General features: G+C 33.0%; 1 protein-coding gene across 1 annotated transcript; it reads left to right on the top strand.

The window, feature by feature from the left end:
• The first annotated feature begins 422 nt into the window (after positions 1 to 422).
• LOC124365159 (apolipoprotein D-like) lies at positions 423 to 14664 on the top strand. The gene is made up of 6 exons (XM_046821113.1): positions 423 to 510; positions 9214 to 9331; positions 9518 to 9654; positions 11417 to 11508; positions 12099 to 12200; positions 14414 to 14664. Exons 1-6 carry the CDS (start codon positions 506 to 508, stop codon positions 14560 to 14562), a joined length of 603 nt encoding a protein of 200 aa, XP_046677069.1. The 5' UTR covers positions 423 to 505; the 3' UTR covers positions 14563 to 14664.
• Positions 14665 to 14886: the final 222 nt, after the last annotated feature.

Below are 14886 nucleotides of genomic sequence, written 5' to 3' on the forward strand. Positions count from 1 at the left end.
GGAGGGAGGAGGTAGACAGAGAAAGGGAGGAGAGAGAGAGGGAGGGAGAAGAGAGAGAGAGAGAGAGAGAGAAGAGAGAGGAGAGAGAGAGAGAGAGAGAGAGAGAGAGAGAGAGAGAGAGAGAGCTATAGACTTGATATGTTCTAAATTTAAAATCCACTTTCAAACAATATTTTCTTTTACAGTTTAATTCTAAGAACCCTTAAGAACCAATTGTTTGACGGTTGGCTTTGTGGAACTATAATTATGTATTGTATGAAGTTGGTAAGATCGTCACGGCTAAATGTTTGTAGGAAGCTAAACTTTACCGTAGATAACCGTGACAAATTTGCATGAATATAGCGTACATAATGGAGTCAATCAGCCGTATCTATTGTTCTAAAATGAGTTTTTAGAGCTATAAATACTGAGATAATACTAATGCTGTGTGGTGATAACTGATTGTAGGAAACTTTCCCAGTTCAAATCATATTTTTTTAATTTCATAATTTTCTATTCCACAAAAATGAGGTAAGTTAATATGTGGCTACATTTTTAAGGTTAATACAACAAAGAAGTTTACATGCGTAGTAAATTAAAATTAAATTAGTTTTACAGTCAAACTAATGAAAAAACTATACTTATAGAAATTGCTGTTTTAAGGTAATGCATTTTGTAAAAAAACTTTTTTTAGCGCTACTTCTGCTAAAAGAGTTTTTTGTTAAAGTATGAAATTGGATTATATAGCTATAAGCAGTTCACATAATAGCAAACTAACTAATTAATTAATTAATTGCATAATATTTGATAATATCTTGCTTATTAACGATTCAGTTCTTGATTGTAACTTATATACGTCTATAATCTAACTCGTTATCAACTAACTTACATTAAAACATAAAACCAATATTTAATACTTTGATTTTTTTTTGTGAGGCCTTTCTTTTGTAGTTACTTTTGTGATGTGTCTGAAGAAGATAGCCTCGCTATCGAAAGGCCTCACAAAAAATAAAAGCATTAAATATTGGTTTTATGTTTTAATGTAAGTTAATGGTAATAGTAACCAATGTAAGCTCCATCTACAGCATTTCGTTATCAATTGCTTCTTTTTATCAATATATTCAATATTTTTACAGATTATTATAAACTTAATGATATTATAGGCTATTTAAAAGGTCATCAATTTGTTACATAAAAATGGACTTTAAGGTGTATTTTTTTTTTTTTTTTTTTTCTCTCTTCGTTTAATTAAACAGGCTCGGGTGGAATTCCCATGACGCCTCCGTGGTTCTCTGGGGGTTAAACTTCTGCCATAACATATGTTATTTTGTGTTTTACTATGGATTTTCATTGAATATTTATTTTTTTCCAGGGAGACATATATCCAGGGAGACATATATGTTGGAGTACTGTCTTTGAAGCTATATGTGTTTTTTTATTTGTTTTAAAAATTGGTTGAGTTCCTTGTATATTTCTATGTTATGAAGTTTTAATATATCAATCAAATTCATATTATTGTATTGTATTATTGTATGTGATCTAAGTAGATTATTTAATATCTTAAAGCACAGGTCTCTTCGCAAACTCGTAGGCTGGGCATCGTAGAATAACGTGGTCAAGGTATTCTCGTTCAGCGAGGGTACAACTTAAACAAAGTGGTGTGAAATATTTGTTTGATGTCAAACAACTTTGTATTGACCCGAGCATGTCCAAATCTCAATTCTAATTACATTGACTAATCTCCCACCTTTTGAAGTTTGTCATGATGAACCAAGGGCTATGGCCGTCGTACTTTCTATTTCTTCTTTGTACGTGCCGCTTTTGGTGTACGTTTGGCATACCTGCTTATATGCTACTGCATACTGCCTTTGTTGATAGACTTTGAAGTCAGATGTTTGGGATGTAAATATTGAACAATTTTGTGCCGTCTGCCTATGGCTTGTTTTTGCTAGGTTATCTATATATTCGTTATGATAAATACCTACGTGTGCTGGAACCCAGTGAAAAGTGACGTTCTTCTTGCCACTGTCTATTATGATACTCACCGGAATACCTTCCCCTTTGGAGTAGTTGTATACGTTACTCAGTGCTGTTATGGCTTGCTTGTGAATCGAGAATATTATGATGTCTTTTTGTCTGATGGTGGCGATGTGAAGGTTGCTTGCAATATGGCTATAAGCTCAGCTGAGTAGCTGGATATTCCTTCTTGCAGGGAGAACTTACCTCTGATAATCCAATTCTGGAATGTAGACGCTGCACCAGCACCATTCTCGGTTTTTGATCCATCTGTATATATTTTTAGCGATTGTTTGTATATTTTCTCTGAGGTTACTTCGAGAAAACGTTGTTTTTACAATAGTGTTGTTGCTTACCTTTTTTGGATATTCGAGTGTGAAGACAAATTTTATTTCATTGTCCATTGTTTAATATAGGTTGTTTTAAAAGTCCCAGAAGGTTTTACAGCTTTCTTTAAGTGATAAGTTTGGGTCAAAAGAATTGATTTTTTTTGTAAGGGAGTGTAAATACAATAGTTTAGTCTTCCTTCTCCAATATGGTCTACATTCAGTTAGCATGTTGAGAAACATGAGACTTCTGTATGCAGGATGACATTGTTCTGATAATATTTTATAAACTAACTTATCTGTAAGTATTGATCTTCTGATATTTAATGTAGTATGTTAGCTTCAGTTTGTAGAGCAAATGATTGGAGTGGTCTTAAATGCCCCTAATGATATTCTTAAAGCTTGGTTTTGTATTGCATCTAGTTTCTTCAATTCTTTGTTACAGACATGACCAAACAAAAATGATCCATAGTCTAACTTACTTTCTTATCAAACTTTTATAACTATTCACTGCAAACTCTGGTGTTGCGCCCTTTGAACCACATACAATGGAATTTTATAATTCCTAATATCTTTCTGGCATTTTAAGGAAGTATTGTTGATGTGATTCTTAAAGTTTAACTTATTATCTATAAGTATACGTAAGAGCTTAATGCAATTTACAGTAGGAATCACTTGGTCATATGATTATTAACTGTATTTCGACGTTAGTGTTTTGCTTGCGTGAGAATATAATTACCTTGCTTTTAGTAGCGTTAAACTCCAAGTGGAAGTTGGTTGAAGTTCCTTTGGATTCTGCTTAGTGCGTTTTTGAACATTTGGTCCGTACTGTTTTCTACAAGTTTTTCCAGATGAATAAATCATTATATCATCTGCAAATTGAAGTGATTTTTACAAGGTACATATACCAAATATGAACATTTTATTTGCGCTATATATAGTGCAAACAATAAAGGACTGAGCACACTGCCTTGGGGCAATCCTCTATTAGTATACCTAGTTATGATAAACTTAGGACTAATGACGAGTCATTTGTCTGTTTATGAGCCATGAGTTAATATAAGTCACAAAACTTTGATGGAATGTTGTAGTACTTCAACTTGTTTATCAACTCTGGTATAAAAAACTGTATCATATGCATTGGATAAGTCTAGTGAGGTTGCAATAGTTGTTTCATTGAAGGTTAGTGAAGTTTGAATATCTGCTACAAAATTTATCAAGTAATCATTGCATCCTATTTTTTTTCTGAACCCATATTGAGTACTAGGTAAGATGTTTGACTTTTCAATGTACCATTCCAATCTATTTTTAATCATAGTATTGAGCAGTTTTTAAAACACATGGTATTAATGCTATAGGCCTATATGAAGTTTCCAATTGTTTGTCTTTATCTTTTTTGAGAAGTGCTATAATTTTAAATTGTTTCCAACTTACTTGGTAGATCAGTGATTCCATTCCAAATATTGTTGAATATTGTCAGTATGTATAGTCGTGCATTATTTGGTAGAGGTGGCGTAACATACTGTAGGATATTTCGTCCAAAACCATGGTGCAGTATCTTTCCTTTTAGATTCTATTGCTACATTCAATTCCTTAATACTAAAACTATTTTCTATTTTTTCAGAGTTTTCGGAAGAGTTATTGCTAGAGCTACCTCTTACTTCATGTTCCATTGGTACATGATCTGGGACTATGTGACACATAAATTTTTCACATAAGTTTTGGTCTGCTTAATATGGATGGTGTAACTTACGTTTTGTATAAGATTTTAGTCTTTTAACTATTTTCCAAGCAAATGAGGAATTATTTTTAACTACTTATTTCCTGACACAATTTTTTTCCCATCCTTCCTTTTTGGCTTTCCTGATAATTTCCCTGGCTTTCAATTGTGTGGTTTGATAATATTGACAATTAACTGCTGTCATGTTATTTTTAAACTTTTTAAAAGCTAACCGTCTAAGGGCATCAGCTTGAGAGCATTCCTCATTCCACCATTTTTTTGGTGTTAAAACCTGCTCTGTTGGATATATTATACCTTGGTATTGCTTTGTCAGCTGCTAACTCTGATATTGAGTATTTCATCCCATTGTACATCTAGTGGTATAGATGGTAGTGTTCGTTTACCTGTTTTTCTACAGTTTCTGTATATAGCGCCCAGTCAGCCTTTTTGAAGTTCCTTTTATTGCTTAGTTTTTACACACATGGAATTAAATGTCATAGTTATAACTAATAGGGCAAGTATTAAATTTCATAAAAAATTGGTAGATGGTTGCTTCCTAATGGATCATTACTTACCACCCATTCTTCTAGCAAAGCATGAAGTTTGGGAGTGGCGAAAGGTGAGGTCAATGGTGGATGCCCTGAATGGTACATAGTTGGTATAGTGGTGTGTTTTATTATTATTTAATAGTATGAATTGAGATTGGTTGTATTCATTAAATATTCTACATCCCCTGTTGTTTGCTTGCGTGGCATTCCAGTATGGGTGGTGAGCATTAAAATCACCACACAGCAAGGTATAACCTGTGTCCTTACTGAAGAGTTGATTTGTGCCCAGAGATTATTGTTTATCTTCTTATTAGTACAGTATATATTATAAATATTAATAGGCCTATTGTAATTAATTCACCTGTATAGCCTGAAGTTGGGTTGTGCTATCATTATGTTTCTAAGAGATGATGTTGTAGGAGATTGTATTGTGAATAATAAAAGCAGTGCCACCATATCCATCCAATCTATCAAGATGGCATATTGTGTAATTATTATCGGATAGAATATCATCCTTTTGTAACCAGGTCTCTTGTATAATACCAATGTGTATTTCTTTTTTTTGCAAACATTTTTGCATTATCTCTTGGCCATTTAGGCTTAAGAGATCTAGCGTTCCATTGTATTAAGTTAAGTTTACTTACTGCCATTTTTATCTGGCGATTTAATCGAGTGTTGTTTTACTATTTGATGAGTTTCCTAAGTGTTAGGTTTGGTTTTGTTAGTTTAATGAGCACGTCTTTTGTTTGAACAGTTGAATCACTGTTCATAAAAATTACTATAATTTCATCAACTTGTTTAAGACTTGTTATTGTGCTTGAATTAAGCTTACCTCTTATTTCCTCGAGTTTTGTTTTTCAGGAGTGATGAAAGATGTGATCTTTCCTTGTGCGCTGAGTCTGTCTATATCTGAACCGGCTTGGTGGAGGGTTGTTTGATCTATCAACCGTAGATCTAGGCGTATGCATGACATTAATCCTATTAGGGCCTAATACTGTTTAGGTGTATTGACCTTAAATTTCTCTAGCAGGGGGTTGGTAGTTGTAGGTGTTTGGTTTCTCTGATTGACAATAGAGGTGTGTATTTGTTGCTTACAGTTATCTGGCTACTTGGAGTAGAGGCTTTGGAGGATGGCAAGCATGGGTAGGATTCATCATCAGCTAGGTCCAATTGAGCGGCCTGTGTATAGGATAAACTTTTTGTATATTTACCTGTTTTTTTTTTGTAGGTGATGGGAAAAAATTGTGAGGAAATGTGATAGCTTTCCTTCATGATACTCATTCTGTCTTTTATATTTTTTTTTTGTCGTACGTATTCGGGGCAGAAATTTAGAATTGCTGCTGTGTTTGTGCACCGCAAATGAATACATTTACGAGGTGTTTGACATGGCTCTGTATGGAAAGGGCCTGCACAGTCCCTACAGATTCTATCTCTATTGCAGAAGGGGAACTTGCCACGTGTCCATATGCAAAACATCTATAACATTGTTTTACTACACGAATCATGTAAGGGTCTACCTTCATGCGAACAAAATTCAAATATACATGGTTAGGAAGTTTTCTCAGATTCAAATGTAATTTTAATAAAATGAGTGTTAATGAGTTGTTCATTAACTCGTCGTCTGATCCTCTCCAGCATGTATGCTGGAATAGTTGGATGATGCCTCTTGCATTATTTCCTGTTTCACTTACCTCCGATTCAGCGTACACTACGCCTATGGTATGAACTCTAATGGAGGGTACAAATACATTATATTCTAATAGATGTTGCGAGTTAACTAGGGTTATTTGCTGCCGTAAAGTTAGTACACACAATGGATAAGTTTTTTTACCTGCACGTGAGATGTGTTCAATATCCGTGTAGTGCTGTTTTAGTATTTTGCCAATGGTAAATGGATTCATTTTATTTCTTTTCTTGTCTTGTACAATAATCTCAAAGGGTCCAGTATTTTTCAGGTTTTATAGAGTGTATATGTGGTTTTTGTGTTGTTGCATGTTGTGATCAACAGAAGTTTTTGGAGTTGTCATTGTTTTCTTTTTCAAGTTCTATAAATTTTTCTTTTATTTTCATTGTCATTTTGTAAAGTGTAGTTATGTTCACTGGCTATTATGAATGCAATCGCCTGATTTGTCTCCATGTCGCTTAATTGAGCGTCAGTGGCTGAACCCGTCGACATGACAGGTCCAGCCTGAACAGATTTTCGTTATGAACTATTGAAAATTTGTATGAAATGTATTTGAATAATATGTGAGAATAAAAGTTGGAGGGTTTACAGGGTGTTAGGTGTAAAATGATTGTAGACACAGTATGCACTTTTAAGTTGCCATAGAAATGAAAAATCTCAGAAGCCTAATACTCTCCATCAATAATTAGCGATTTAAAAATTTGCTTAGCACCGTAACAAAGTTTGAGAATGTCTCTAATTAAATATAAGAGTTTGTAGTTCGCCTCAGGTTGCATGCAAAATTTCAATTCTATAGCTTATTTCATATTTATATGTCCTGTGAAAAGACAGAGGGGCGAATAATCGTATTGACAAATTAGCACATCCCCCGCATACAAGAGACATTATGCCGTCTACTACTGAGACTTCAATGACATAGCCAATTCCTATGGATGGACCATCACTTTAATCCTTGTCAATGTGGAAAATAATTGTTATGCAAAGTTTAGTCTTCGCATAAAAACTTTCTCGAGATATATTAAGGATAGTTAGGAGAAATAAGCTTCACTAGCGCTCAGCCAATTAGAGTCCGCTGAAGTAATGTTGTCTTGAAACCAATATGACTGGAGTTTGGTTGAGGTAACTCAAAAACCAGACTGAGAATGAGGCAATGGCTGCGCGAGTGTTAGAATTAGAAATACAGAATAACAATGCGAATGTTGAGTTTAGCTTCAGTTCACCTTCCTCTTAAGTGCAGCATCTGAAAGATGATGCTGTTGCAGACTTGACCCCTGAAATCTGAGGTCATGTTGGTCTGAATGGATCCAAAAATAATCGGCGACGAAGAACGAAGGAGCTCAAAACGAACCTGCCGCATCGTTTCGTCATGAGAGATGCTCAGATTACAAAAAGTAGTGCAATCTAGGTGAAGAGGTATTCTCATTGTCTCATCAGGTGTACAATTGAAAATACCTCTTCACGTAGATTGCAGGGTTCGTTTTAGGCTTCTTCATTACTCGTCGCCAACTAATTTTGAACCCATTCAGACGAACATGACTCCAGATTTCAGGAGTCAAGTCTGTGACATCAGATTTCAGATGCTGTACTTAAGAGGAAGGTGAACTGGAGCTAAACTTAACATTCGCACCGTTATTCTGTATTTCTAATTTTAACACTCGCACACTCATTGCCTCATTCTCAGTCTGGTTTTTGAGTTACCTCGACCAAAGTCTACTCATATTGATTACAAGACAACATTACTTCAGCGGACTCTAATTGGCTGAGCGTTAGTGAAGCTTATTTCTCCTAACTAAATAACAAATAGAATAACAAATTGCGAATATATCCGATAAATTTAATGAGCATTGGTTGGTTATACAAGTTATCAAAGAACTATTCTGAACACGATAAATCTCTACAATTGTTAAAAATGTTTCTGTGGTAATTCAGACGTTCATCAGATTCGTAAATAAATATTAAGACATTCGGATTCGTAAATTAATATTAAATAAATATTATTATCTAATTATAAATATTATAAATAGATTTTAAGTGAAGTGTATAAAAATAGTGATTAAAGAAATTAAAAACCTAACACCATATACGGGTATTGTACGACTTCTATTTATGTATTAGTACTGTAGATTCTCCAAATACGTTATTGCATACGAATAGGTTCCGAACATGTGTAATGTATTGATTATGTAGTAATTTTTTGTCAAATTAAGTGTTACTTAATTGAATTGGTTCAATTAACGAGTGTAATTGTATTTACTTGGCTAATACCAATTTATACATAATTGAACAGCACTCATTTATCGGACCTAATGGGATTGTACGATATATCGCCAATACGTAAAGTTTTATCAATTTTTACCAATTTAGTTATTTATAAATAATATAAAAATAATACTATTTGTGCAAAATATTGACTATAGTCACTGCACCCTTTTAATAAGCATAAATTTTAAATATATATAATAAATTTGTATTTCTCTCATAAAACTCATGTCGAACAATAAGTATATTATGTTTTTAAAGAAATCGTTAGGTATTTTATTTAGTGTAAAATGACTAACTATAGTGACTCAAACATTAAACACATTTTATAAGTGAATAAAAATTTCTCAAATATAGAAAACTTAAAACTCTTATAGAGAGATAAAATCATATTTCAATAAATATAAAACGCGGTTTTCTAATAACGAAACACTTTATAATCACAACTTTACTTTAATCTTCCCTTGCAGCAACATTATATTTATTCCGCATATATATTTTACTGCCTCAAAATACACACACACACACACACACATATATCTAAAATGTTTCCAAAATCAGTGGTTAATTCATTCAATATCTAACCCAAAAATTGCTAGGATAGTAAATAGTGGTTATATATTCACTCACGACATAATGACGCTAAACTATAATAGCTTAATACCAATTTTTATTTTTTAGGAAGTACATTTCATTATTCGCAGTTTTCATTTTTCTTCACGAAACACAAGGAGTCGAGTCAGGTGTGGAGATTTGCCCAGATTCTGTACGAGTTCAAGAGGACTTTTCGCTCCATGATGTGAGTATAATTATTTTTATTTTTCAATCTACAATTTCACAATGCTATGAAAATTATGGTACCATTCAGGTAGCGTTCAGACGAGATTAAGGAGGCTATGTATATGAAGTGTACTCTAATATAAACAGTCTTCTGTATGTCGTCTGTACATGAAAACCATATTCTCTATGAAGAAATCTGTTACAGTACATGGGAACATGGTACGGTCAAGCGTCTACTGAGAAGGCCATCGAACTTGCAGGAAGATGCAATCAAGATACTTTCACTTATGATCACGATAAAAACGAAGTACATATGACATCACAAGGGATTACCAGTCCGGAGTAAGTTTAACTTCTATATCATGAACATTTTCCATTTAAATCATCTGTGTACAAATAAACTAATTTATTTTGAAATATTGCTACGGAATTCATACTTAAAACTTTTTTACGCCTCTTGTCAAGTTGGATTTACTGTTTCTGTTAATGTCATCAGCCCAGAAGTTTTAAAGTTACAAAAGTAATAATACCAAATTTCTTGGTTTTTAGTTCAAAATTTTGCTAACTACAAAGAAATTGTCTTATAAATATAGTTTTAATTTGTGGTTACTCATTATGTGTAAGAAAATTTGAGAAAAGTTGAGAAATTCAACACAACATAAAACAATCCATCCCTACATGTTATCTACTTTATTTATCTATATTTTTATTTGTTGACATTTTAAAAATATATTATAAATTATTTTTCATATTTCAGCAAATATACAGAACTGTGTTTGATGAGGTTTTGCCTGTTATCATTTGAGCTTTAGTCAATTTAGAGACTTCAATTTTAAAATATTTTGCATTTAGAAATACTTAGAAAGTTATTTATCCTGTATGTTACATCTTTATTGTGTGTGTGTGTGTGTATATATATATATATATATATATATATATATATATATATATATATATATATATATATGAACACACATATATATATATATATATACATATTTTTGGATGACTATATGTTTTGATTCAACATTTTACATATGGTAATTATAAAGTAGATTTGAATGTTGAGTTTAGCTCCAGTTCACCTTCCTTTTACTGCACCATCTGGTATCTCACGCTGTCGATATAAAGGTTCGTTTTGAGCTTCATCGCTGACTTTCTTTGGATCTCTTCAGACGAATATGACTCCAGATTCCAGGAGTCAAATCTGAGACAATATAATGGTACGAGTATGGTAAACTGGAGCTAAACTTGACATTCAAATTGTATTAACCCATCCTATCATAGCTACCTTCTATTAGGAAAACTGTTGCTATACGGTAGATATACCTTTAAGTAAGTACACACAAAACTTCGACACAAAGTGGAATACAAAATCATGTTTTATAACTTTTTGCTACAATTCCAACGATCTCTTTCTCTTCAGGTGTAAATATGATAATAATACAAATGGATTTTCTTTATTGCAAATTGAAAATAATTCAAAGAAATGCCGTTATTTATTGAAATAAATATACATTTTTATACGTATACGCTATATGAATTCAAACAAGTTTTACATTTTTAACGATAAGCTCTTATTTATATGTATACTGTGTCTTTTTGGCGAGAATATTGTGGTAACTGTTGCCCTAAAATTCCACAATGTGGTTACTTCATAATTAATATATTGAACTGTAATTTAACGTGTATAAACAATGTATATTTTATATGCATTCATTCATATTTCTGTATAACATATACATATTTTACGTTGTTTGTGTAGAATTGCATATAATTCTAAATAAACCCTAATTTTTGTATAATAGAAAACTTCGTCCTTAAACATCTAGTTTTTCTTCCTCTTCCTTTTCTTCTCTTTCTTCATTCTTCTTCTTCTTTCTTCTTCATCTTCCTCTTCCTCTTCTTCTTCCTCTTCTTCTTCATCTTCCTCTTCCTCTTCATCTTCCCTTCCTCTTATTCTTTTTCTTCTAAGAGGTTGAAAAATTCCTCACCTTTGTCCAAACTATCAAAGATGGTGTAAAAAGACGCCTTTAACCGTACTAAATGTTTATACATTTGACGAATACCTTGTCATCTTATTGCCTCGTTTTTATTGTTCTAGATTAAAGGAATTGACCATGTTCGAAATCACAGCTGTTGAAACCGACCCTAATAAAAAGGAGGGCATATTTAATGTCACCATTAACGTTCCACGTATGTTTGTACTCGTAATAGCTTTCAACTATATTTAAGTATTAAAATTATGTTAATTGATATTAATAACTGTATAACAGACAAATTGGTAGTAGCTACGCAACATTACTCAATATATTTTGTACCAATGTTAATATAACTACTCTAGCGTTGTTTAGAGTTATTCAACTGTCTTCATAGCGACCTAACATGGACTTTTTATCACAGTGAAACAAACACCTTTTAAGAGGCGTTTCAAGGGAGATATTAATTACTAAGAATAGGCAAAATGTGTAATAATTTCAGGTGTCCTATTTATCAGCTTTACGCAAACTTTATATGGAGGTGCTCCCAAATGTGCTCTTAATCTTGATGCTCCTGAAGGCAAAACTTAGTCACATTTGTTACCAGGCTGTTTCTTTCAAATGAATTCTTGAAAATACTCAATACATGAATAATTGACATCAATGAATTACAATTCACACTAAGTTCTTAATTAGATTTTGATACAGAGATTCGTAATTAATATATTCAATGTTTATTCAATTTCTGGATATGACGGCATTGAAATTTATCACGTTTTTGTTACATATATATTTCATTTGTTCTAGCCTACGGAGAGGTTATAGTCCCTTACTGGGTTCTAGAGACAGACTATAATACTTACAGTATCGTGTATTCCTGTGTAAACTTCTACGGTTTACATCAATTACGTAAGTATATAAAATTATATGTCTCTAACGATAAGGGTAATGTGTGTGAGTCTGTTAGCCAACTTATTTAACTTCGCGAAAAGCTAAATCTAATGTTAAGATACTTATGCTAACAGGCTTTGTAAATTGTCAAAATTATAAAACACGTAAATTGTTAAAGTCAGATATATTATTGAATATTGTGTATTTTAATTATGTTGTTTGCATTGATGTTCATAATGTAAGTGAATTGAAACTAAACATATGATGTAGAATTCATCATATTTATAAATATTCTATTCACATTCAATATTATGAATGAATTGTTTGGATAAAAATAACTTTTGTTTAGACAAGAACGCCCTAAAATTTTAGCAATTTATTTAATTATTAGCATCTGATTCTACAAATTTAAACAGTAGTAAAATAAAAAATTATTGACACTTTTTTATCAAAACAGATTTTTTGTTTTAGGAATAATTTCATAAAAATATACATTTTTCATTTTTTTGTATAAAGTAGAGATGCTCTCTCAATTAAAAATTCCAAGCTATTAATTTTTTTTTTTTTTAAATATAAATCTTTCTTGTTGATCAACTCCTTTTTATCTTATACAACTATAACATTATTAATCACAATTGTAAAAAATCATATCTTATTAATCATATGTGACCAGTGTTACTTTTACTTTTAAGTGCCAACTAGGAATACAAAATCCCAAATTCATATTGGAATTTCTCTTGTCGATCAAACAGCCTATCCGGCCTGGTCAACTAGGACATTACCATTCATTATTGTTAATTATACATATATTATGAGTGGACTAACATGGAAATATTGGAAGTTTAATCTTTTTATATCATTAACTATTTTAGTTTCAAAATTTTGGCTTATCCGCCTCCGGTTAATCTTGACATCAGCTTCAATTTCTTAACCATGAGCATGTATGGTATTGAAATTAATTAAACAAGAATAAAATTTTTTCAAATTAGAAATTTTCTCTCTGACTAACTCCGGGTTATCCGGCCTTGCGACTAGCGCGCTATTGGGCAAAATTTCAAATTTGGATATGGTTAACTGTCAGCTTGACTCTCTTTCAATGCGGATAATAAGCGATTAAAGTATAAAATATATGTACACAGTTATTTTTTCCTTTAAAACGTAGTTTTTAGGTTAACCACGATGTCTAGAGCTATGATTGTCATGAGTGATACACCCTTAGTCAATAGCATTAATTTTTGCGGTTTGTAATCGATCGATAAAAACGTGTCATATGTCTTTTTTTGTAGGAACAAATTCAATCCTCTATTTTTACATTATTAAATTTATTAGTGCTACCCCTATTTATGTTTCAATAAGATCTTAAATCCGATTAATAACAAATGACTCGCACCTATTTTATAAGAAAATCGTACAACTGGAATAGAATTCTTTATAGGCATGGTAATTCTATTCCACTGCAATATATATATATACGTGCGTGCGTGCGTGCGTGCGTGTGTGCGTGCGTGTGCGTGCGCGTGCGTGTGCGTGTGTGTGTGCGCGTGCGTGCGTGTGTGTGTGCGTGCGTGCGCGTGCGTGCGTGTGTGCGTGCGTGCGTGCGTGCGTGCGTGCGTGCGTGCGTGTGTGTGTGTGTGTGGTGTGTGTGTGTGTGTGTGTGTGTGTGTGTGTGTGTGTGTGTGTGTGTGTGTGTGTGTGTGTGTGTGTGTGTGTGTGTGTGTGTGTGTGTGTGTGTGTGTGTGTGTGTGTGTGTGTGTGTGTGTGTGTGTGTGTGTGTGTGTGTGTGTGTGTGTGTGTGTGTGTGTGTGTGTGTGTGTGTGTGTGTGTGTGTGTGTGTGTGGTGTGTGTGTGTGTGTGTGTGTGTGTGTGTGTGTGTGTGTGTGTGTGTGTGTGTGTGTGTGTGTGTGTGTGTGTGTGTGTGTGTGTGTGTGTGTGTGTGTGTGTGTGTGTGTGTGTGTGTGTGTGTGTGTGTGTGTGTGTGTGTGTGAAAAGACCGGTTTTTCAATTCAACATTCCTGAGTACCAGCAACGTATCTAAAAATTGTATGGTTTAATTATCTCGAAATGTTTAAGAATTAATGGTGTTCCGAACATCAAAAAATATTTACAAAGTAGTCTAAACTGAGATTAAGTTGCAGGGATTAAAAAATTCTAAAGGAAGAAGCAAATAATTTAGTCGTAAAATATCACAAAGTATATCCTAGTGTGTATGTTGATGTTGTGATTTTTCACAGGGAATATTAACTTGTTTACGAGGAATCAAGACATTCAGGACTCTTCGGAAATGCATAGGCTGTTTAACAGAGTCGAAGCCGTCATGGCCGCAAACAACATACATCTGCCTCCCCTGGTATCAGCCGATCAAACCAACTGCCATCGCTAAGGTAGCTTGTTCAGAAACACTCTGTACTATCTCTGAGTTATATTTGAGCTAAAATAAACCATTCATAGATTAGACAGATATTGTATATGGTATGGACTAAAATTGGCCTTTGTGTTTTATTTCAACCCTTAGATTGATAATTGGCTACGGCCAAGAAATTAGCAAACATTTTAATACGTGTAAGTTCTCTTGCCTTATTAACTATACAGGGTGTCCATAAATTACTTTATTATACATCTCCGTTCGAGTTTTCACGTCAAAATAGGTAAGAAATGTCTTATTTACAGACAATGCCTGTTTGTGTTGTATTTTTTTATCTTTTAA

The sequence above is a fragment of the Homalodisca vitripennis genome, chromosome 6 (genome assembly GCF_021130785.1).
Source record: "Homalodisca vitripennis isolate AUS2020 chromosome 6, UT_GWSS_2.1, whole genome shotgun sequence".
Taxonomy (NCBI): Eukaryota; Metazoa; Arthropoda; class Insecta; order Hemiptera; family Cicadellidae; genus Homalodisca; species Homalodisca vitripennis.

What these genes read in the sequence shown, in the direction of transcription:
- LOC124365159 (XM_046821113.1), top strand. An exon ending in AGGACTTTTCGCTCCATGAT is followed by an intron (nt 9,332 to 9,517) that starts GTGAGTATAATT and finishes AATCTGTTACAG; the next exon opens with TACATGGGAACATGGTACGG. An exon ending in CAAGGGATTACCAGTCCGGA is followed by an intron (nt 9,655 to 11,416) that starts GTAAGTTTAACT and finishes TTATTGTTCTAG; the next exon opens with ATTAAAGGAATTGACCATGT.